General features: G+C 45.0%; 1 protein-coding gene across 1 annotated transcript; it reads right to left on the minus strand.

The window, feature by feature from the left end:
* Positions 1–904: 904 nt before the first annotated feature.
* Positions 905–14,954, minus strand: LOC135319275 (collagen, type I, alpha 1a-like). Its single transcript, XM_064478794.1, has 2 exons — positions 13,425–14,954; positions 905–1,204 (listed from the first exon to the last, which is right to left on the minus strand). Exons 1-2 carry the CDS (start codon positions 14,952–14,954, stop codon positions 905–907), a joined length of 1,830 nt encoding a protein of 609 aa, XP_064334864.1.
* Positions 14,955–22,446: the final 7,492 nt, after the last annotated feature.

Consider the following 22,446-nt stretch of genomic DNA (forward strand, 5'->3'; position numbering starts at 1 on the left):
GGGAGGGATTCCCAGTATTTAGGCCCCACCCACTTTTTGACCTTTCATGGTCAGCCTGGGAACTGTCATGGCCCCTGTGGGAGCACCACTCCCCATGCTAATATATTACAATGAGCATATAATGAAGCTTAAGTTCTGCTGGAAGTCAAATCTCCCCTCATCTTGGGCTTCAAGGTCTCCTGGGAGTTGAAGCTCCTGCCATCTTGGTGTTAACTGCTGTGTCACTCTTTGAATGGCCACGCTCTGCCCCCTTCCCTCCTTCTCAGCCAGGAACAAAGACCCTGAAAAGAGGGGGTTTTCTGGGACTTCACCGAAGACGTAACTTAAAGTGGTAAAGTTCTAACACTGCAAATAGGACTTCCATACTTATTAAGAACCTTGCTAGTCCATTAGAAGCAGCCTAATTTCGTGAGCACCTGTGCCAGTAAATCTATGTCAATCTTCATAGCTGGGTCCGAGGAGACAGCATGGAAAACTACAAAGGCTGTAGAAAAGCCTGTGCTCCAAGTGCACTTCTCTGCCTCTCCACAAGCGTATCGTGCAGGCAGAGTCCGCGGGGCCGCCCCCAGTGCTTGTGCTGTAAGAAATCCCTATCGTACACCCAGAGCAGGGAGAGACAGAGCAGGGAAGGGAGAGCTCTCCTCCCCCAGAAAACCCGAGAGCACCTGCACCCTGATGCTCGGGGCTCTTCCACCAGGGAAGCAGCGAGATGTTTGCTCCTCTTAACTGAGGCTTCGCAGACGTGCACCTACCCTTCCGTTATTTATAAATGAGGATGGACAGCTGGGCTGCTGCTGGCTCCTCTTTCTCCCCTTCCACGACTCCTGCCCTTCTCTAACCAAGCATAGGAAAGGGAAGGAGGAAGAGAGAGAGGGAGGAGAGGGGGGCGTCATAAAGACCTGACTCAGTGCGCCACCCCTCCGGTCATCCCGTGCTGCGCTAAGCGCCGCTCCGCAGTGCCACTCACGCGGATGAGCAGCCCGGCCGAGGACCGCATCGAGGACCACGGCGCTTGCGGCGACGCCGGGAATCCACTGCTCCGGGCTTCTGGAGGCAGCGGGGAGGTGGCCACCCCGAGCTCCTCTGTGAGGGGACCGCTGCTGCTTCTGGCTTTCTGGAGACGGTGCGCTGGCTGCCAGGAGGGGCTGGGGGCTCGTGTGCTACTGTGGGCTGCGCCGACGGGGACGCCAGTGCCCCGACTGCTCTTGAAATTGAGGGAAGACAAGGTCAAACAGAACAAGGCTGGAACCAAGAACCTGCAGTCCCCTGGCCCACCTACCCCTTCTCAAGTCCTGCTTCCTAGAAGCAAACATTTTTACACCTTTCTTTCCCTTTATAGTTCTATTTACATCTATGTTTTTAAAATAACACAAGTATGCTACCAGTGCCTGATTTTTCCATTTTCAGCATTATCACATTGACTTTTTTCTAGGACTTGGCCACCTTCCATCATCATCAGCAACACTGCCACACACACGCACACGTGCGTACTCACAAACACACTTCCCTTCCCTGCGTCCTCCGAAGACTGCTCTCTCAGGACACTCAGTTAAATCAGTTTTCATATTTCTTTATTATGACCCTGTAAATATTGTTCGTCCCTGACCCACAGGTTCCTACCATTCCCTTTTCTTTCTTGACCTGCACTGGAATAGAATTTTGTGCCTGTCAGATTGTCGAAAATTAAAACTCTGATATCACAAAGTGTCAGTGGCAATGTAGCACAAAAGGAATTCTCACATGGTGCTGCTGTATGAACAGCTCCCTTCGGACTGTGATTCAAGCTGTGTGATGAGGCAGGTTACTTTCTTGCCTCAGGTTTCCCCTCCATCAAAGGAGGTTAAGAGGCTGACGGGGGGGGGGGGGTGTTCAATGGTTTCAGACCTGTAGTAGCACAGTGCCTGGCACATGGCCAGGACCCAGGAAATGTTAACCACCATTGGCCAGATCTCCCTGTTATGTACGCTCATTCTGCAGTGATCACAATCGTAACCAAGTATTCATATAACTATCTATGTGGCATCGATCGCCCCCAGATTGAAAGCTCTACAGGGACAAGAACCATATCTGCTTTGTTCTCAGCAATAATCTTAATGCTAGCCAAGTGCTACACACCAAATAAATATGTTGAATGAATGGATGAAGGAAGAGTGAGTGAGTGGGTGCCCCACCAATGCAGAGATGCTGAAGATGAGGGCTGAAACTTTCCTTTAAAGTACGGAATTGGAAACTCTGAGCTACAGATCAGCAGTGTAACCCCTCCCACGGACTTGCTATGATGAAGTTTGCTACGATGAAGGTCGAGGATGGTTCGTAGAACAGAAGGAAGAATTAACCCCTTTGATGAAGAAAGAAGCCTGGCTCTACAGAGATGAGGTGAAAAAGAGTAACATGTAGGTAGCAGTCGGCTGCAGAGTCATAAGACCACAGGAGACACTGATTCACAGATACAGTGAAAACAGCTCTGGACTGGACCAGATGAGAGTTGGAGTCAGTTGTCACAGGCATTTGCTGTCTGGAGCAAAGTGGAAGGAAGTTAGGAGGCAGCTTTTGAGTGCAGTTGAGAAGAAAGAGGAAAGAAAGCAAGAAAGATCAGTGGCTTGGTATCTGATAAGAAAGTGTGACCTGTCGGTTTCTACATGATGTTACATTAAATCCTTTCATTGGTAAAAGGGAAAAAGAGGAAAGGAAACCTAATGAGAGCCCACGGAGGGTCCTCAGGCTCACGGCACTTGGGTTCTGCAGCATTTGGCATAAAATCCTTGGTCAAAATGAGCTTGGGTTAAAGTGATAACTGGGCTCTTTGCCTTTTACAAACGACTGGGATTTACAGAGAGCCAGCAGCGCAGCAGGCCCTATTAAATGCTCTCCAATTATCAGCTTCACAGACAGGAAGGTGATTAAAATTTAATGGCATCTCCCAGCTTGTTCCCATTCAACAGAGCTGCTGTCATCTTCCTGACAAGGAGAATAAAGAGGTGGGCAATGTTGAAAAGGAAAAAAAAAAAAAAAAGAGGAAAAATTTTAAGGTAAAAATTCTTCATCTGACAAGGAGGAGAATAAATCAGCCACAAAAAGAAAAAGATCAAAAGTGATTTTGCCTTATAATTACCGACTTAGACTCTGCTTGTCAGATGGTTGCTATTTATGGATTTAATAAGGAAAGAAATTCTCAGTGTGTGCTTCAGCCCCTAACATGCTTAGTCAAGACATTCTTATCAATACCCTACATACTAAAATGCCTGTGCTTTATTTACACTTTGTCTTGTTTGCTTTAGTTATATGGCTACTGAATGAAGTTGTGCTTTACTTTGAATAAGGTACATAACAATGAAGTAAGAGGGTGCCTACGATGTTCAAAATGACCCTCTGCAGAATTGCAACGGGAAACTCTCAGAACTGTTTGCAGCTTCCAAGAGCATCACTGGAGGAAGTAAACAGGCTTGTTGGACATCACCCATTTGGATGCATGAGTCACAGCTGAAGGCCGTGGCTTCAGCCTGGAGGCTCCACACTGGGAAGGCATGGGAGGCTCTAAGACATCCTAAAGACAATATATGTCATAAAGAGCTGGAAGCCAAGGCTGTGTGTGTGGCAGCTTTCATTGGTGATCTGAAGCTATGAATTACATCAATGTGACCATGATATGTGACAAACACAGTAGCTTTCCCTGTGTGATCAATTGCCTAAAAGCAATCTGCAGTGAAGTGAATCACGCAGGCTACATGATGGATCTTTGAAAGTCTTGATCATACCTTATCTTCATGCCAGGTCGTCACAGACAGAGCTCAAGGCAGCATCTACCTACTGGGAGCCAGCACCAGCCAGTCTGGGGAGCTCTGGGGCAGCCATCCTTGCCCACCCCATGTGGTCCCAGATTGCTGCTCCAGTCAACAGGGGAACCTCTGTTTTTCTCTTTTCCACCCTCAGTCTCTCTCTTCCTCTCTGTTAGTATTTTGTGCTGGTCATCTGTTAGTGAGTTGCGGCCTAGGCTCATCAACCAAACCTAGGAGCTAGCAGTTTAGGGAGAGCAGGTGTGCCCTCAGAAAGCTCCGGAAGAGGATACAGAGCTCTTCAGTACAGGCACTGGTGGTAAGTCACCAGGCGGGCACTCTGCCACGTGCCACATCCCCCTCCAAAAGACGCCGTGGTGTCCCAGCAGCTGGGCACGCTGACGGACTCTTTAGTGATTGCGTCAGTGGCAGGGCTGCCTTGCCTGAGGTCACATGCCTTCCCAGAGAGGCCAACAACCAATCACTGATCAATGAGGGGACAGGAAGGTATTGATCTCAAGGGCACAACTTCAGAAACATCTTCAGGTAAAACTTCAGTTAAGAATCTTCTCTCTGGGACCCCATCCGTAACACTTTTAGAACTGTGAATGGTCTAGGGGGAAAAACAGGTGCTAACACAAGATTTTGGAGCTGGATCATGGGTCAGTCCCTGCCCGGATAGCTGTAAGGACCCTCTCTCCCATGGTAGGTGAAGCTCAGACAGCACCTGACAGAGGGAAGCAGTTGAATTTCTTTTAAATTCAGCAGTGGTCAGTTGGGATGGCAGAATAATAGAAGGGAAGGCATTGGCTTGTGTCAGATACAAAGGGGGAAGGAGATGCTGCAGAACCGTGGAATAAGCTGGCGATTGCTCTGCTAGACGGAGAGGAAGCAGCAGTGGCAAGAGGTAGGCAATGAGGAGCTGACAGATTACTTGCCAGTTAAAAGCAACACATGAACGACTCCTGAGCAGCCTACAGAGAGGCTTCCCTCCCCGACTCCTCCCACAGAGAGGGCAGAGAAAGCTGAGGACCAGAACCAGGGATCAACTGGCAGAGCTCAAAAGAAAGTTAAACTCTCATCGAAGCCAGTCTGCTACGCCAAAGGTCAGGTCCCTGGTTGGGGAAGAATGGAACTCTGAATGGATGAAGCATCTGGGTTGATGCCCACCAAAAGTCCTGAACTGACAGGCCAGCGTCCCCAGAACCCATAGGAAAATGACACACGTGGCCCACTTCCCTTCCTTGGAGATCATGCAGAGTCCTCTTGCCCTGGAAGATAGTATGGTTCCCTATCAGAAAAGGGGACCACATCCCAAAGCTACTACAAGGGTTAGCCGGCTTGGACCAGCAGGAGGACAGGTGGAACTGCATTCCAAGGGTGCTCGGTCAAGAGGGCCAGGACATAAAGTTGGATAAAAGGGAGATTATCATGTTAGGCACATTCTTCTGGGAAATAATATCTAATCCCTTTGCAAAGACTGCAGGGGACGGGGTGGACTTGCTACTAGCAAGGCACCAAGAGGCCTGGAAAAGGCCGTGCTCCATGCTAAAGCAAGCAGAACTGTCAGAACTGAAGAAGAGAGTGGTGGAAAGTGGCTTAAAAGGTGCAGAGAAGGGGCATGTTGAAGTGGATAGTCCATGTGAAGCCTGGAAACCCACCGGATAATTATGCTCCCTAGGGAGGTCTGGAGGGGATGTCATTTGCTGAGGTCACAAGAAACAGACTAGTCAGAGGGTCATCATTGTCTCTCCCCCGTGGGCCAGGACTGACAGGTGGAGAGGCCACTGCACAGGGAGTCTCACTGACTGCACCGTGGAAGACAGGATCTCAGGGTAGTAGGTGCCACTCAGCAGAGCATGGCTTTCAAAAGCCAGGTGACAGCAGTTATCATAATGAGCAGCAAGGCTGGAGCCAGAGGGACCTGACCCACAGAGAGTTATTGGGATGGTTGAAAGAAGGCAGTGTCCTAGGGGCCGAATAGATGGGCAGCCAACAAGGATACTACTCAGTTTGTACCATCAAAGCAAATCAAGCATGGATCATTAGGAATCTCCAATACAAAGTCAGAATCCCTTGTAGGGTTTCCAGACATGAGCAAGTTTTCATACATGGAACCCACTGACTGAAGAAGAGGGCAAGTGCCCAGAAAGAGGGAACTCTCCAACACCCTCTAACACACAGCCAGGTGGACGCAAAAATGATTTTCCTGGTCCTTCCCCAAAGGAACCTATGTCCATGTACTTGGATAACTGTGCACTGAGAAAAGGTCCTAACATATTTGAGACCTGGGACCTGGTATTAAATTGATACTGATTCCTGGAGTCCTGAAGCATCATTATAGCCTGTCTCTTAGAGTGAGGGATATGAGAGCCAGGTAATAGATGATTTCCTGACCAACGTTCTGCTCACAGTGTGTCTTCAAGGTATGCAGAACCACATTGTTGTGATCATTTCCCAAATTCTTAAATATATAATTAGAATAAACATACCTGGTAGATGACATAATATTAACGCCTTGGCCAAGATACTAAACTCTGTCATAATGGAGAATACCAGATGGAAGCTCGTGAAACTGCCCCCAGCCACAGAGACAGCAGCTTTATTATAGCCCCATTCAGGGCTACCCTTGAAAAAAATAATGAAAAGAGAAAATCTTCCCAATGGGCAGAATTTTGAGTCATCAACTTCATGTTGAAGAGAATTACACCAAGATTAGAATATATATGGAATTATGGATAGAGGATAATGGCTTGGCTTGGGTAGTCAGGAGGCTGGAAGGAGAAAAACTGGAAAATTAGGGACAAGGTAGGGACATGTCGGTGGACATAGAGAAGTATACAGTGTGATCATCATTTGCATAGTAATGCCCACCAGGGAGCACTAAACAACAAAATATGCACACGCACACACACAAACACACACACACACACACACACACACAAAGATAACTCAATAATCAGTTGACAACAGTGGACCTCTGTAATCAGCTGCCCCAGTTCTGACATGATGGACGCAAGAGAGAAGTAGCCTTGGCAGCAGGGATGGAGTGTGTCTGGGTCAGCAGCCTGGTCCCAACAGCCCAACCAAGGCCAACACAGCTAGTGCCAGCAAATCCAACCTGCCAGCAACAGAGACCACTGCTGAGAGGCAGTTTGACAACATTAGAACCCTTCTGTCTCAAAGGGTAAGAAATTCATTCTGAGCTTTTCTGCCAGCATCACTATCTGTGAGCTTATAGGGTATCTGACTCACTTGTAGAGGATCCTACAAATCATTTTATCAAAGCAGGGGACACACTTTACAATAAAGGAGCCATGAAAGTGGACCCATGACCATGGAACCCACTGGTCACATCACACACCACAGGAACCAGAAGCCGCCTGCTTGATATAGCACCGGAACAGCTGATTAAAGACATGGCCGAAACAATACTTTGGGATGCAATACTTTTACAAGAATGGGGCACCATCCTCCGGGATGCAATATACATATTGAATCAAAGAACTTAATGTGCTGCTGTGTCTCCAAAAGGAGTAACACAAGTTTGGACACCAAGAGCTGGAATCTGAAGTGACTCCACTTCCCATCAGTCTCAGGGACCCACTCAAGAAATCTGTGCTTGTGTCCCACAACTATACGATCTACAGGTTTAGAGGTCCGGGTTCTTAAACAGATGTCAGTTCTGCCAAAGGACACACAAAGAATTCAATTGAATTATAAGTGGTGGCTGCTGCCTGGGCACTCCAGGCCCCTTGTGCCAAGGGACCAGTGGGCAAGAAGAGTCACCATTCTAAGCAGGAGTAATTGCTCATCCCTTGGGTGAGGCCGTAGTGTTATGATCTTCTTCGTGCGTTGTTTGATTCTGTTCGCTAATATTTTGTTGAGAACTTTTGCATCTATATTCATCAAAGATACTGGCCTGTAATTTTCTTTTTTGGTGTTGTCTTTGTCTTTTTTTGGTATCAGGGTATGGTAGCTTCACAGAATGAGTTTGGGAGTTTTCCTTCCTCTACAATCTTCTGGAAGGGTTTAAGAAGGATTCGTTTGAGTTCTTCTTTGTATGCTTGGTACGATTCCCCAGTGAAGCAAACTGGACCTGGACTTTTGTTGGCAGGGAGGTTTTTTACTACTGATTCTATTTCACATCTAGGGATCGATCTGTTCAAATTGTCTATTTCTTATTGATGTTTCCAGAAACTTGTCCATTTCTTCTAGGTTATCCAATTTTTTGCCATATAATTGATCATAATACTCTCTTATGTTTTATTATATTTGTGTGGTCTTGGTTGTAATCGCTCCTCTTTCATTTCTTATTTTGTTTATTTATGGCCTCTCCCTTTTTTTCTTGGTGAGCCTGGCCAGTGGTTTGTTGATTTTGTTTACTCCTTCAAAAAACTAGGTCTTTATTTGATTGATTTTTCTATAGTTTTTTAATCTCTATTTTATTTATTTCCCCCTGATATTATTTCTTTCCTTCTGCTAACTTTAGGCTTTGTTTGTTCTTCTTTTTCTAATTCTTTTAGGTGGTAGGTTAGATTGTTCTTGTTTTTTGAGGACGGCCTCTATTGCTATGAACTTTCTTCTGAACTTTCCTCTTAATAAACCTAATTACTTTCCTCAACCAATAAATAAATAAATAAAATGAATAAGTTTTATTTTAAAAAATTGCATCCAAAGTGATAAAATACTAAGGAATAAATCTGACCAAGGAAGTGAAAGACTTATATGTGGAGAACTATAAAACACTGATTAAGGAAATTAAAGATAACTTAAAGAAATGGAAAGATAGCCCATGCTCTTGGAATGGAAGAGTCAATATCATTAAAATGGCCATACTGCCCAAGGCAATCCCTATCAAATTACCTAGGACAATTTTTCCAGAACTAGAACAAATAGTCCTAAAATTTACACAGAATCACAAAAGACCCAGAATTGCCAAAGCAATATTGAAGAAAAAGAACGAAGCTGGAAAAACAACCCCTCCAGACTTCAGAGAATACTACAGAGCTACAGTAATCAGAATGGTGTGGTATTGGCATAAAAACAGACATATGGATCAATGAAACAGAATAGAGAGCCCAGAAATAAATCCACAGACCTATGGTCAATTAATCTTCTGCAAAGGAGGCAAGAATATACAATGGATAAAAGACAACCTCTTCAGCAAGTGGTCTTGGGAAAACCGGACAGCAACATGTAAATCAATGAATTTAGAACATTCCCCTCACTCTATACACAAAAATAAACTCAAAATGGCTTAAAGACTTACATATAAGAAAAGACATGATAAATCTCCTAGAAGAAAACATAGGCAAAACATTCTCTGACATAAATCTTAGCAATGTTCTCCTAGGGCAGTCCACCCAGGCAATAGAAATAAAAGCAAATATAAACAAATGGGATGTAATTAAGCTTATAAGCTTTTACACAGTAAAGGAAACCCTAAGCAAAACAAAAAGACAACCTACAGAATGGGAGAAAATATTTGCAAAAGATGAGACTGACAAGGGCTTGATTTCAGAATATATAAATAGCTCATACAACTTAATAAGAAAAAAAACAAACAACCCAATCCAAAAATGGGCAGAAGACCTAAACAAGCAATTCTGCAATGAATTCTGCAATGAAGACATATGAATGGCTAATACGAACATGAAAAAGTGTTCAGTATCACTAATTATCAGAGAAATACAAATCAAAACTACAATGAGGTATCACCTCACACCAGTCAGAATGGCCATCATTCAAAAGTCCACAAATGATAAATGCTGGAGAGGGTGTGGAGAAAAGGGAACCTTCCTACACTGCTGGTGGGAATGTAGTTTGGTGCAACCATTGTGGAAAACAGTATGGATATGCTTCAAAAGACTAAAAATAGACTTACTATATGACCGAGGAATCCCACTCCTGGGCATATATCTGGAGGGAACCCTAACTCAAAAAGACACCTGCACCCCAATGTTCATAGCAGCACTATTTACAGTAGCCAAGACATGGAAACAACCTAAATGTCCATCAACAGATGACTAGATAAAGAAGTTGTAGTATATTTATACAATGGAATACTACTCAGTCATAAAAAATGATAAAATAATGCCATTTGCAGCAACATGGATGGTCCTGGAGATCGTCATTCTAAGTGAAGTAAGCCAGAAAGAGAAAGAAAAATATCATATATCACTCATATGTGGAGTCTGAAAAAAAAAAAGACAAATGAACTTATATATAAAACAGAAACAGATTCACAGACATAGAAAACAAACTTATGGTTACCGGAGGGGAAGGAGGTGGGAAGGGATAAATTGAGAGTTTGAGATTTGCAGATACTGACTGGTATACATAAAATAGATAAACAAGTTATACTGTATAGCACAGGGAACTATATTTGATATCTTGTAGTAGCTTATAGTGAAAAAGAATATGAAAATGAATGTATGTATACTCATGCATGACTGAAGCATTGTGCTGTACACCAGAAATTGACACAACATTGTAAACTGGCTGTACTTCAATAAAAAAAGAAAAGATATGTTCACCCCTATGTTTATTCCAGGGTTATTTACAATAGCCAAGATATAGAAGCTACCTAAGTATCCACCAATCATTGAATGAATAAAGAATTACATATATATAATGGAATATTACTCAGCCACAAAAAAGAATGAAATCTCACCATTTGCAACTGCGCAAATGGACCTAGAGAGTGTTATGCTAAGTGAAATAGGTCTGATGGAGAAATACAAATACTGTCTGATTTCATTTATATGTGGAATCTAAAAAATAAAACAAATAAACAACTAAACATGAACAGAGTCATACATAGAGAACAAACAGGTGGTTACCAGAGGGAGGGGTTGGGGGAGAGAGAAATAGGTGAAGGAAATTAAGACGTACAGATTTTCCATTACAAAATAAATGAATCGCAAGTATGAAATGTACAGTGTGGGAAATACAGTCAATAATTATGTAATATCTTTGTATTGTGACAGATGACACTTAGACTTATTATGGGTGATCATTTTGGAAGATATAGAAATATGGCATCACCATGTAGTGTACCAGGAACTAACACATTGTGTAGGTCAATGATACTTCCAAAACAAATAAACAATCAAACAAACTCACAGAAAGATCAGATCTGTGGTTACCAGAGGTGGGTGGTGAGGGTAGGGGGAGTTGGATGAAGGCAGTCAAAAGGTACAAACCTTCAGTTAGAAGATAAGTAAGGACCAAGGATGTCATATACAACATGCCTAATATAATTAATGCTGCTATATATCATACATGAAAGTTGTTAAGGGAATAAATCCTAGGAGTTCTTATCACAAGAAAAAATTTTTTCTATTTCTTTAATGTGTATCTGTACGAGATGATGGATGTTTACTAAACCTATTGTGGTAATCATTCCACAACGTATGTAAGTCAAGTCATTATGCTGTACACCTTAATCTTACACAATGCTGAATGTCAATTATACCTCAATAAAACTGGAAGAAAAAACTGCTACAGGTGACATAAGGTGTCTCAGAACGTAGTAGTACTGTTGCAATAAATGCTTTAAATACAGGCAGAGACCAAGTAACGGGGTTTAAATCAAATTCCTGTGCAGTCCCTTTTGTAGCTAAATTAAGTTTCCTATGCTTTAAGAGAGAAGACAACTTGATGGGCTGGCATATAAGTGTAAACCTGCACCCTCAGACAGCAACACTTTCACACTATTTCTCTTAACACAGAACAGTATTGGACCAAGGAAAAATAATAGTGCAAAAAAAAAAAAAGGTTAATATTTTTAAATATTTATTGCTTTGTCTCTGAGATGTAAAGTATATTAATACCTTAAATAAAGTTAATTCCAAATCTATCATGTGAACAAGATAGAAGACAGATGCCAGTGAATCCAGAGGAGAGCTTAATGAACCGCTGAGTGCGCAGAAGCCTGGAATCTAACTTTGAAGTTTCTTTGCTTGCTGCTCCTTCCAATCATCTCTCTGGGCTTCAGCATCCTTCCTCACTTCTCTCCATTGTCAAGGAAACTCATCTCTGTTTCCTCTGAAACAGACACAACTGAGAAGAAAGGGCTAGGCAGGGCTGACTTTATGGTAATCTGAGGAAGAGGAAAAGACTTACTCTCTTAAAAAAAAATTATTATTAGAACCACTCTTTTGGGATAAGACTTTGTCTCTAGAAAGCTCCTGCAAAAAATACAAGCATGTTTCTGAAATGCTTAACACACCAACCTGTGACATCTACTAAAGGACAATTTCACTATTCTATTTAGCTGTTAACCTTAGAAATTGTTATGGTTAATTTTATGTGTTAACTGAGCTAAACATTTGGTCAAGGATTATTGTGGGTGCTTCTGTTGAGGGTGTTTTTGGATGAGTTTAACATTTAAATTGATAGACTGAGTAAAGCACCGATTGCTCTCCCTAATGGGGGTGGGCCTTATTCAATCAGTTGAAGCTTGACTAGAACACAAAGTCTGACCTTCCCCTTGAATAGGAGGGAATTCCTCCTGCTTGACAGCCTTCAGACTCAAAAGGAAACATCAGCTCTTCCTGGTCCCAAGCCTGCCCGCCTTTGAATTAGAACTCCATCATCAGATTTCCTGAGTCTCCAACTTTTCTGGGACTTGTCACTCTCCATAATCGAGTGAGTTAGTTACACATATATACATACATATACATATTACATACATATCTCTGGAGACCCCTGACTAATGTAGAAATCTAGAATATTATGGAATTAATTTCACACAAACAGGCCCCAACTTTGAGCAGGTTAGATCAACCTGTCCAGTCCACTGCACATTTTAGCACAGGTTATGGTCAAAGCATAAGTGTATTAGTCTGATGGGCAGGAAAAAGAAGCAGCTACAAAGTAGGTTTCCAGGGAGGAGGCAGGGCCTGGCATGTGGAGACAGATCCAGCCCAAGGAAGAGCTAAAACTATCAGAGTGTAAAATAATTTTAATAAATGGATGAAAACATTCAGTTCCAAATTTTCAATCTCAATTCTCATTCACTAATTTCTAAGTTACCAAAAATGAACTGAACATGGATAAAATGTTGCCTGTCTCGGAACAATTTTGTTTCAGGTGAACGGGTCACTCCATTCAGTGCGTGTTCAACTCCTCAAAGAGTTTGCCTTGAATTCCTGTGTTCGGCATAAATTTGGGTAGTAAACAGCTAAATCAATGGTGAATTAGGCATTTCAGCCTCTTCAACTTGGATGTCGAATTCCAGGTAACTAAATATAACAACATCTAGCAATGAAAAGTTTCAAGGAGCTTGAAAGAGTTGACTAATTTTCAAAGCTCAAGATAAATCAGGTAATCAGCACCCTGCGGTATCTAATTTGTTTATATATAATAAATAATGTTTTAAAATACAAAACAATCTTTCAGAGAGGTAAGTTTAGGAGCCAAAGCCAGAGGACTTCAGTTCTTTGCATAATGTTAGCAGGAATAGTTCAAACACTTGCAAAGCCCAGAAAATACTACCCAGACCCAAATGATCCACCTGCAAGAGACGAAAGATGAATTTGCGCTGCATCTCCCGTAGCATCTCAAGAGTTTAAGTAGAAAATAAAACGATAAGAAATGTTTCAGAAGTCAACTTAGCCCCCAGACCCAAACCAAAAATCTAACGTGACTTCTTCTAAGGGCGCGCAGAGCAATGGGCGGGAAAGGAAAACAGCCGGTGGCGCCTCTGAACCAACCGCGGGCGGGGCGGCCAGGAAGCCCCCAGGTAGGGGGACCCTCTCTCGGCTTTCGGAGAGGTGCTTCGGCAGCTCCACTTCTCCGCGATCCCCTGCCCCCAAGGGCGCAACCGTGGGACGCGGGGCGGTGGGGACACAAGCTCGGGAAGGGGACTGCGGAGGCGGCGACGGCGACGCAACGCGACGCGAGCGCGGAGCCCGAAGGGAGAGCGTGGCCCCGGGCGCCGCCGCCGCCGTCGTCCGGGGTGCTGGAAAGCCCGGGGACTTCCCGGCAGCGGCAGCCACGTCTCGCTCCCGGAGGGCGGGCGGAGGTTCGGGCTGCGCACCTGCTTAGCCGGTCCTGGCTCAGCGCCGGGAGGTGCCCGCCAGGGAGCACCCCCGGCCCCGCTGGTGGTATCTGGGGGTCTGAGAGCATCTTGGGCACAGCAGGCGGGACCCCGGGTGCCCCTTCCCCGCCGCTCCGCGCAGCCCCGCCCCGCGACCCCGCGCCACCTGCGCGCGGATAGTGGCCTCCCGGGGCCGCGGCGCCCGCGGGCTGAGCGCAGAGCAGCCGGGGCGCGGGCGGAGGGTGCGGGGAGCGAGGAGAAGGCGGCGCGGGTCCGGGGAGTTGGGGCGGGGGGTGGCGGCGAGCGCGAGCGGGGCATGCGCAGTGGGGCGGAGGAGGTGGCGATGGCCCGGGAAGGTGGGGGGACTGCTGTTTATCTGCAGCTGGGCCAACTCCGCGGCGCAGGCGGCGGCGGAGCGCGGGGCGCCGGCGGCGGGCGCAGCCTCCGCCGACCATGCCCGAGCCCACCTCCGGGCAGCCGCCGCGCGCCGCCGGGGCCCCGGCCGGGGAGGATGCCAGACGCCCGGGAGAGGCCAGGGCAGCGGCGGCGGCGGCGGCGGCACGATGGTGGTGACAGGCTGCGCCCGAGGCGGCGGCGGGGACCGCGCGCCCTCCCGGCGGCGGGGCTGCGGACTCGCGCCGGCCGGGGCCGCGGCGCTGCTGGCCGGGGCGAGCTGCCTGTGCTACGGCCGCTCCCTGCGGGGCGAGTTCGTGCACGACGACGTGTGGGCGATCGTGAACAACCCCGACGTGCGGCCCGGCGCCCCGCTGCACTGGGGCATCTTCTCCAACGACTTCTGGGGCAAGGGCATGGCCGAGAACACCAGCCACAAGTCCTACCGGCCGCTGCGCGTCCTCACCTTCAAGTGCGCTTGTGCCGGGAGAAGTTGCAGGACTGGCTTGAGAAGTTTCCATATTTTGTCGCCCCTTCCCCTCCACGTCTCCCTCTTCTCCCGGCTGTCCCACTGCTCCGAGGTCCAGGGCCCCGCTTCTCTGACCTCCTAACGTTGTTCGCAAGGCGCAGGTTGGGGAGTTGGGGCGGTTTCCCCAAGTATCTGCCCTCTGGGAGATTGCTCTCTCTGGATGGAGCTGGGAGCAGGTTCTTACCTCCCGCACCTCCATCTCTGGCCCCATAGTCAACCAGCAGACCAGCCCCAGTACAGCGGCTCCAGAGGGGTGCGAAGGGGGCGGGGTGACCGGGGGACGCTGTTTCCAGGGTGGTAATTGTTTAGAGTCTTCTGGACAACCTTGAAGATGCGGGACTGTGTGAGCCTCTTCGGGTCACTTTTAATCACAGGAGGTGGTAATTGGGTTCTGCCCCTGCCTGGGTTCAGGGGAGATGTCGAAAACTGTACGGGGTCTGAGATCTTACCCCGTTTACAAGCAAACACCTGCCTTGCCACCGTATTATAGATGTTGGCAGAAGGCAGAAGAAACCTGGGTCAAACAAAAAGTACTTAATTACTTTATTACTCAGGACAGAGCAGTCAGCATAAGCTTCATGTTTACTTGCTTCCTTTTGTCCCCAGAGTCACATGGGGGTGATGCAGAGGTGAACCTAGGTGAAAATGTCACCCACAGCAAGTGTGTGTTAACAGCCAGTGGGCCCCAATCTTTTTTCAAATGACTTAGATAACCCCAATCTTTTAAAGGGGCTCTTATCAACCCCTGTACACCAGCCTTTTCCCCAGGGGGCGCCATTATCTTTATTATCCTGGTCAGGAAATAAATCTGGCCTCTGTTCCAAAGGCAGATGCTACTTCACATTGCCTTGAAAGGACAGACTGGGACAAGAGCTGTAACAGGAGGTGCAGAAATGATGTGGAGAACTTCTCTCCAACAAGAGGCAGAGGTGGCCCCCACCCCACTCACCACCCTTGGGGAGGGGGGAAAACAAAGAAAGGGTCGTATTCCTGGACCCTGGCGCTCCGTGTATATCATGTAGGTGGGTCTGTGGATAGTCACGGGAGACTTCTTATGAAGAAATCTTTTATAATCAAACATTCATTTTATCTTCCTTTGGAGCCACTGCGTTTTGTTTTTGTTTTTGTTTTTGTTTTTTCTACCTTTGAGCAGCCAGTTATCCCACTTTTAGAGAAAGGATGCTTGATGATGCCAAAGTAACGGCATTGCTTTGCTAATGACAGCAGACGTTTTCTGTCCCAGCATGTCCTGTCCAGTCTGACCCCTGGTTACCTCTCCAACTTCCTCTCCACCTCACTCACTCTGTCCAAACCTCAGTGTTGTGCACACCAAACCCGCTGCCACCCCAGGGACTTTGACTTGCTGTTCTTCCTTCAGATATTCTCAAGTCTCGCTCAGGCTTTGCCTTAAGGGCCCGGCATCAGAGAACACTTCCGAACCTCACTCACACCCTCTTTTGCTTTTTTTCAATATCTAAAATCTGGCATTAGATATTTGCACTTATTCCTCTCCTGCCTCCCCTCACTACAGACCAAGCTCCATGAGGACTATCGCTCCGTTTAGAATAGTTCCTGCCACGTGAAGCAGGGACTCAATAAAGGAATAATTTGGAGAATGTTCAGTAATTTTCCAGAAAATTTTTGAAACAAGGTCACCCCTCTCTAGCTCTCCCTCTCTGTCTCTCATAAAGTCTCCTTGGTCTTATTTCTTCTCTGCTTGCCTTTCTCCTCCTAACTGCAGAAGAAAGTGGAAAGACCCTAAGAGTTCCCTGGACATGCCCAGAGGATTGGGTGGGTCCTGATCGTTGACTTCCTCTTGACCACCTTCCCTTCTCCTTGCCCCACGTTCCCTCCCACCCCTTTCCTTTAAAGCCATGTGAGGATGTCATGCACTGAACTTGAACTACAACCATGAACTCACTGGGAAATTGTCATAGAACTTATCATTTGAGACACCAGAAACAGATGATAAAGGAGTACATTTCAGTTTTTCCTTCCCTGAATTTTGGCTTAAATTGCAAATGGATGAGAGCTGGATTTTGCTGGACAGTGTGGCAGGTGGCCCCCTCCATCCCACCTTATAACTTGGAGATCTCTGGGCCCCCCCAGCTCTGTTAAATTAGAATTTATGGAGGGAAGCCCACAGAACCTGCTTTGGAACAAACACAGTGGGTGATTCTCAGGCACTCAGAAGTCGGGAGCCACTGGCTATGGTCACAGCTAACCCTCATTACTGGGTGCAGTGTTTGCTGTTTTATATATTCCATTGTTTTAATCCTCAAGAATTAACCTTCAGCCCCTAGAATTACATATTATTATTATTGCTACAGTTTTACAGATGAGGAAACTGAGGCTGAGAAAGGGTAAGTGACTTGCCCAGCTGAGACAGCAAAGAAGCATTGGAGCCAGGATTGCCCTCACCTGGCATCTGGCTCCTAACTCCGGGCTTTTCCCCACCACATCCAGTGGCCTCTCTGAAGCTGTCAGCCTCACGGGATGAACAGCCAGGGGGAAAGGTTTACACTCCCTTTTTATCAAAGGTGGAGCCACCTTTTCTGTGTGTGTTTAAACGGAGGAGAATCAGTGGTTCAAGGCCATGGGTTTGGCATGTGACACACACGTGAGCATCTGGTGACTGGGAAGCCCGGATCTGCTCTCCAATTACCTGATCATGGAGTTTATGTCTTTTTGTTTTGACAGTTAAAGGCTGGGAGAGATTTAACTTGGAAAAGTGGCTCCTTCATTTGAAATTATGAAAAGCTTTGATGAGAATACTTTCATTGCTCTCCAAAATGCTAGGCTGACATGAATCTCCAGAAAGTTATGCTGAGTGAAAAAAGCCAGTCTCCAAAGGTTATAGACTATATGAGTTCATTTATGTAACAGGCTTGAACTGATTAAATTGTGAAAATGGGGAACCAATATCTGTGGTTGCCAGGGGCTAAGGAGATGGCAGCAGGAGAAGATTAGGTGTCTCTCTAAAAGGGTAACACAAGGGATCCCCATGGTGATGGAAATATTCTGCATCTTGAGGGCACCAATGTCAAAATCCTGATTGTGACCTTGTGCTACAGTTTCCTAAAATGTTGCCATCGGGGGAAACAGGGTAACGAGTACATGGCATCTCCCTGTATTGTTTCTTCCAATTTCGTGTGTCTACAATTATCTCAAAATAAAAAGTTTAATTTAAAATACTATTTTTAAAAAAACTAGGTTGAGATTGCCTGCCTGCAAAAGGACTTCAGTTCCAGGCTTAAATGACTGGACCTCAAAGAAGTTTTCCAAGTTGGCATTCCTGAAATGGTGACATTCATATTGTAAATATTCTGCATTATTTTGGGGTCTTTTTTTTGGGGGGGGGTCATGTTATTAACCAGTATTCTTCTTTCAGTCATTATGTCCATAATGTTCACCTCCTACTGTATACCATAGAATAATAATATTTATAATGATGAACTGAGGCACTCAAAGAGCCTGAATTATTATCTACATTATCACAAGTGAAGACTCTGCCCAAGGGGAGCTGATATGCTAGCTTTAGGAGGTAAAGAATAAACAAATGATCATAACACTCTAGACTTTCTACTCCTCCAGACCATGGAAAGAGTAAACAATATCCTAGAAAAACACTAAAAGAAAGAGTGCACACAATATCACTAATTATCAGAGAAATGCAAATCAAGACTACAATGAGGTACCACCTCACATCAGCCAGGATGGCCATCATTCAAAAATCCACAAATGACAAATGCTGGAGAGGCTGTGGAGAAAAGGGAACCCTCTTACACTGCTGGTGGGAATGCAGTTTGGTGCAGCCACTGTGGAAAACAGTAGGGAGATTCCTTAAAAAAACTAAAAATAGACTTGCCATATGATCCAGCAATCCCACTCCTGGGCATATATCTGGAGGGAACTCTAATTCAAAAAGACATGTGCACCACAGTGTTCACAGCAGCACTATATACAGTAGCCAAGACATGGAAACAACCTAAATGTCCATCAACAGATGACTGGATAAAGAAACTGTGGTATATTTATAATGGAATACTACTCAGCCATAAAAAATGATGAAATAATGCCATTTGCAGCAACATGGATGGTCCTGGAGATCGTCATTCTAAGTGAAGTGAGCCAGAAAGAGAAAGAAAAATACCGTATGATATCACTCATATGTGGAATCTAAAAAAAGAAAAAAGAAGATACTAATGAACTTGTCTACAAAACAGAAACAGACTCACAGACATAGTAAACAATCTTATGGTTCCCAGGGGGAAAAGGGGTAGGAAGGGATAAATTGGGAGTTCGAGATTTGGAAATAGTAACTAGTATACATAAAATACATAAACAGCAAGTTCCTTCTGTATAGCACAGGGAATTATATTCAGTATCTTACAATAAACTATAATAAAAAGAATATGAAAATAAATGTATGTATATGTATGACTGAAACATTATGCTGTACACCAGAAATTGACAGCCTGTAAACTGACTATATGTCAATAAAACAAAACAAACAAACAAACAAACAACAAATAAATAAGACAAAGTTTGGAAGAAAATAGATAACAGAGCGAGATAGAGGTAGAGATAAAGGTGTGTTAAAAAAAAAAAAGGAAGAACACACAGAGCATGTCTCTTGAAATGAATGAATAACATAACATTGGATAACATAATATAGTATCAAGACAACACTGAGGAACTTGCCCCCACTCAGGGGATGCTCAGTCTAGTGCTTCTTTCCTGGTGTCTTGCATCAGACTTTCCAGGATGTGCCTGCCCTGCATCCTGTTTGGACATTCTTGATTCCCACCCGGAGCTGTTTTCTCTCGCTGGGCCTGGCCAGATTCTCTGATTGCCCATGGAGGCATGGAAACACAACTCCGTTTACTTATATCCTTTCCCCTTGTATGGGAAGGAGGCTTCCCTGCTGATTGGGATCATTAGACATTCCCCAAGGAGACGTGGACATGCTCTGTTCTTCATGTGTGTTGATATGGGTTTACCAGAAGTCCGCTGGGAGCCATGTGTTTATACACAGTTCCTGTCCTGGGAGGGTGACTACCTGCAGTGTTTACAGTGCACAGGCCCTTCGGAAATGGTCTCCGAGTGATTTTTAAATAAATAGAAGTGAGTTGCTGAAGCATGTTATTAATTCTGGTAGCCTCCCCGGGGAAGGCAGAATGGATGCTATGTTGAACTCTCACCACAGAAGGAGGAAGTTTTCTGGGAGCCTCGGTGATGGGAGTGGGGACGGGTTGGGAGGGAGAAGCAGCAAGGGTCTCCTTGGCCGCTGGGGGGTTGTTGCTGTCAATAAAGCAGATGGAGAAAGGGGTGGGGTTTTGTAAGACTTCCTTCCAAGGTTTGGCATTAAAATGTAGAGACTGTTACCCTTAGGAGCACCAGGATGAGGTGGAACAGTCAAGTGAAGAGACATTCAGAGTGTTTTAAGCAGAGCATCTTAATGTGGGCCTTGGGGTTTGGCCTGGGAGGAGGAGATCATTGAATTCCTTGAAAATACTGGCAAAATGTTGTGCACATGAACCCACGTGCATTTTTCTGGCGAGAATGTTCTTAGCCTGCATCACACAAACAGATCTGTACGAATCCATCTTGCCCTTCCCTGACGCCCTGGAGAACAGCTGCTTTTGTGTTCCGCGAATCAGGTCTCTCTTCCAGGATTACAAAGTCTTTTTTTTTTAAACTGAGATATTTTTCAAAGACGATTAAAAGCGACAGGTACACTTTATCTAAAGCATCAGGCTTCTGAGAGTGTGGAGAAAATACATATCTGTTCTCCCCTTTCCTGTCATACACTGTTCATGTGACTTTTCTTGCTTTCCATCCTATGTGCCCGAGACCTTTCCTGGAAAATGGCGCCCTCTCCCGGGGATGCTGTCAAGATTATTTCAGGAAAAAAAAAAAAAAAAATCTTTTGCTACTACCTGGTCTACTTTTTAGTGAGAAATGAAGACTACAGCAAATAGAATTTGAGACTCGTAGAACCGAGAAACAGTCATTTCCAGTTTCCAACTCGATACAATAAGCACTCATTCATTCAATAAACTTTCATTTAGGACCTGCTCTGTGCTGAGTGTGGGGGATGCGATGACGAATAAGACATCACGTGAAAAAACGACTCGTGCCGTGACCTGTTAAAAGAGACAGTGAAGGAGTTTTGAGAATTGGTTATGAGTCTTAACAGAGATGTATTCAAGGCGAGGTGGGACCCGAGATGCTCTCCTCTCTGGATAGTGTTTCAGGTGGACTGTCATTACGTTTTTGCTTTGACATTTCTGGTCAAACAAAGTTATACTCTGTTGTAAAGTCTGCTTTGTCTGATATAAGTACTATCTTGTCATTTCTATTTGCATGAAGTATCTCTTTCCATCCTCTCACTTTCCGTCTGTGTGTGTCTTTGGTTCTAAAGTGAGTCTGCTGTAAGCAGCATAAAAATGGATCCTGTTTCATCTCATCAGTTACCCTATGTCTTCGATTTCTTCAGCCCTTCTGTAAATCCCACTGGTTGTAAAAACCAGCTAAGGGAGCTCATCTTCCTGGGGTCAGACCCCAGGGCTGGGGTGGTTCAAACCCCTCACTCCCCAGGGAGGATCTCCAAGCCTGTGAATCCCGCTCCTCTTCTCTGTCCCTTCCTATGATCACAGAGCCCAACTTCTCCCTTCCTACCCAACTTCATGTGGCTCATTCTTTACAGCCTTGGTTGTGGGAGAGTCTTTCTGATAGTCTCCAGTTTGTTTACAGTGAGAACTGCTCCCCATTTGGGTGTATTTTTGATGAGATCATGGGTGGAGTTTAACTCAGCTTCCTCCGACTCCACCATCTTGATCTCCAGTCCCTGGCCAAAAAATATTTTTGACAGGTATAAACCCATTCTGTTTCCAAGCAGTAAGTACAATTTTACATTGCCCTGTGGCTCTTGAGCTGATATATAACTGTAACAAAGCTGTCTTCAAGAATGTGGACTTGCTTTTGCTGTGCATTGCTTTCCGCTGTGCACTCAGTTCACCCTGAGGAACTCAGTAAAATAATGGACTAGAAAATAAGTACAAGGTAATTTGATCTTTTCTCTCTGCTTCAATTCAATTAATAACTGGTGAACAGGAACAAAAAAGCCACTAAAATATTTTCTTTCTCTTTGTAAGTAACATACCATATACCTGCTGGAAATTTTTCTTTGTGATCACAGTTGCATTTATTAAATAACTGAGATGAACAGGTTTTTAAAAATTATTAAACAACATTATCATGAGAAATATGAGTAAGGCTCATATTCTTTTACTGCAGAAAATCGATACCCCAAAGAGTTATAAGCAGCAAACATCATCTGAGGTGCCTGTGATCATGCTGACTCACTATTCTTTGTCCTGAATTTGTACTTTACCTTTTCTTCACCTTGCCTTTCCATCCCAGAGTATTTATGATGCAGAACTGTGAACCCTCTGAGAGGATCATAAAAAAAGTTAGTGTCGCATTCTTCAAGTTAGAGTAAAAAACTACGTGACCTAGAAATTATTTTCTAAATTATTTTATAAGAAGTCCAGTTATTCTGTGGGAACAAAAAAGCTATTGGCTTATAAGGTATTGAAATCCTGGTTCTACAACCCTCTTTAATGGTCTATTGAGTTGGAATTGTCTGGCCCCCTTGTGTCCATCGCAATAACCATAGGCAGTCCACCCTCGGCCAG

The sequence above is a fragment of the Camelus dromedarius genome, chromosome 25 (genome assembly GCF_036321535.1).
Source record: "Camelus dromedarius isolate mCamDro1 chromosome 25, mCamDro1.pat, whole genome shotgun sequence".
NCBI classification, from domain to species: domain Eukaryota; kingdom Metazoa; phylum Chordata; class Mammalia; order Artiodactyla; family Camelidae; genus Camelus; species Camelus dromedarius.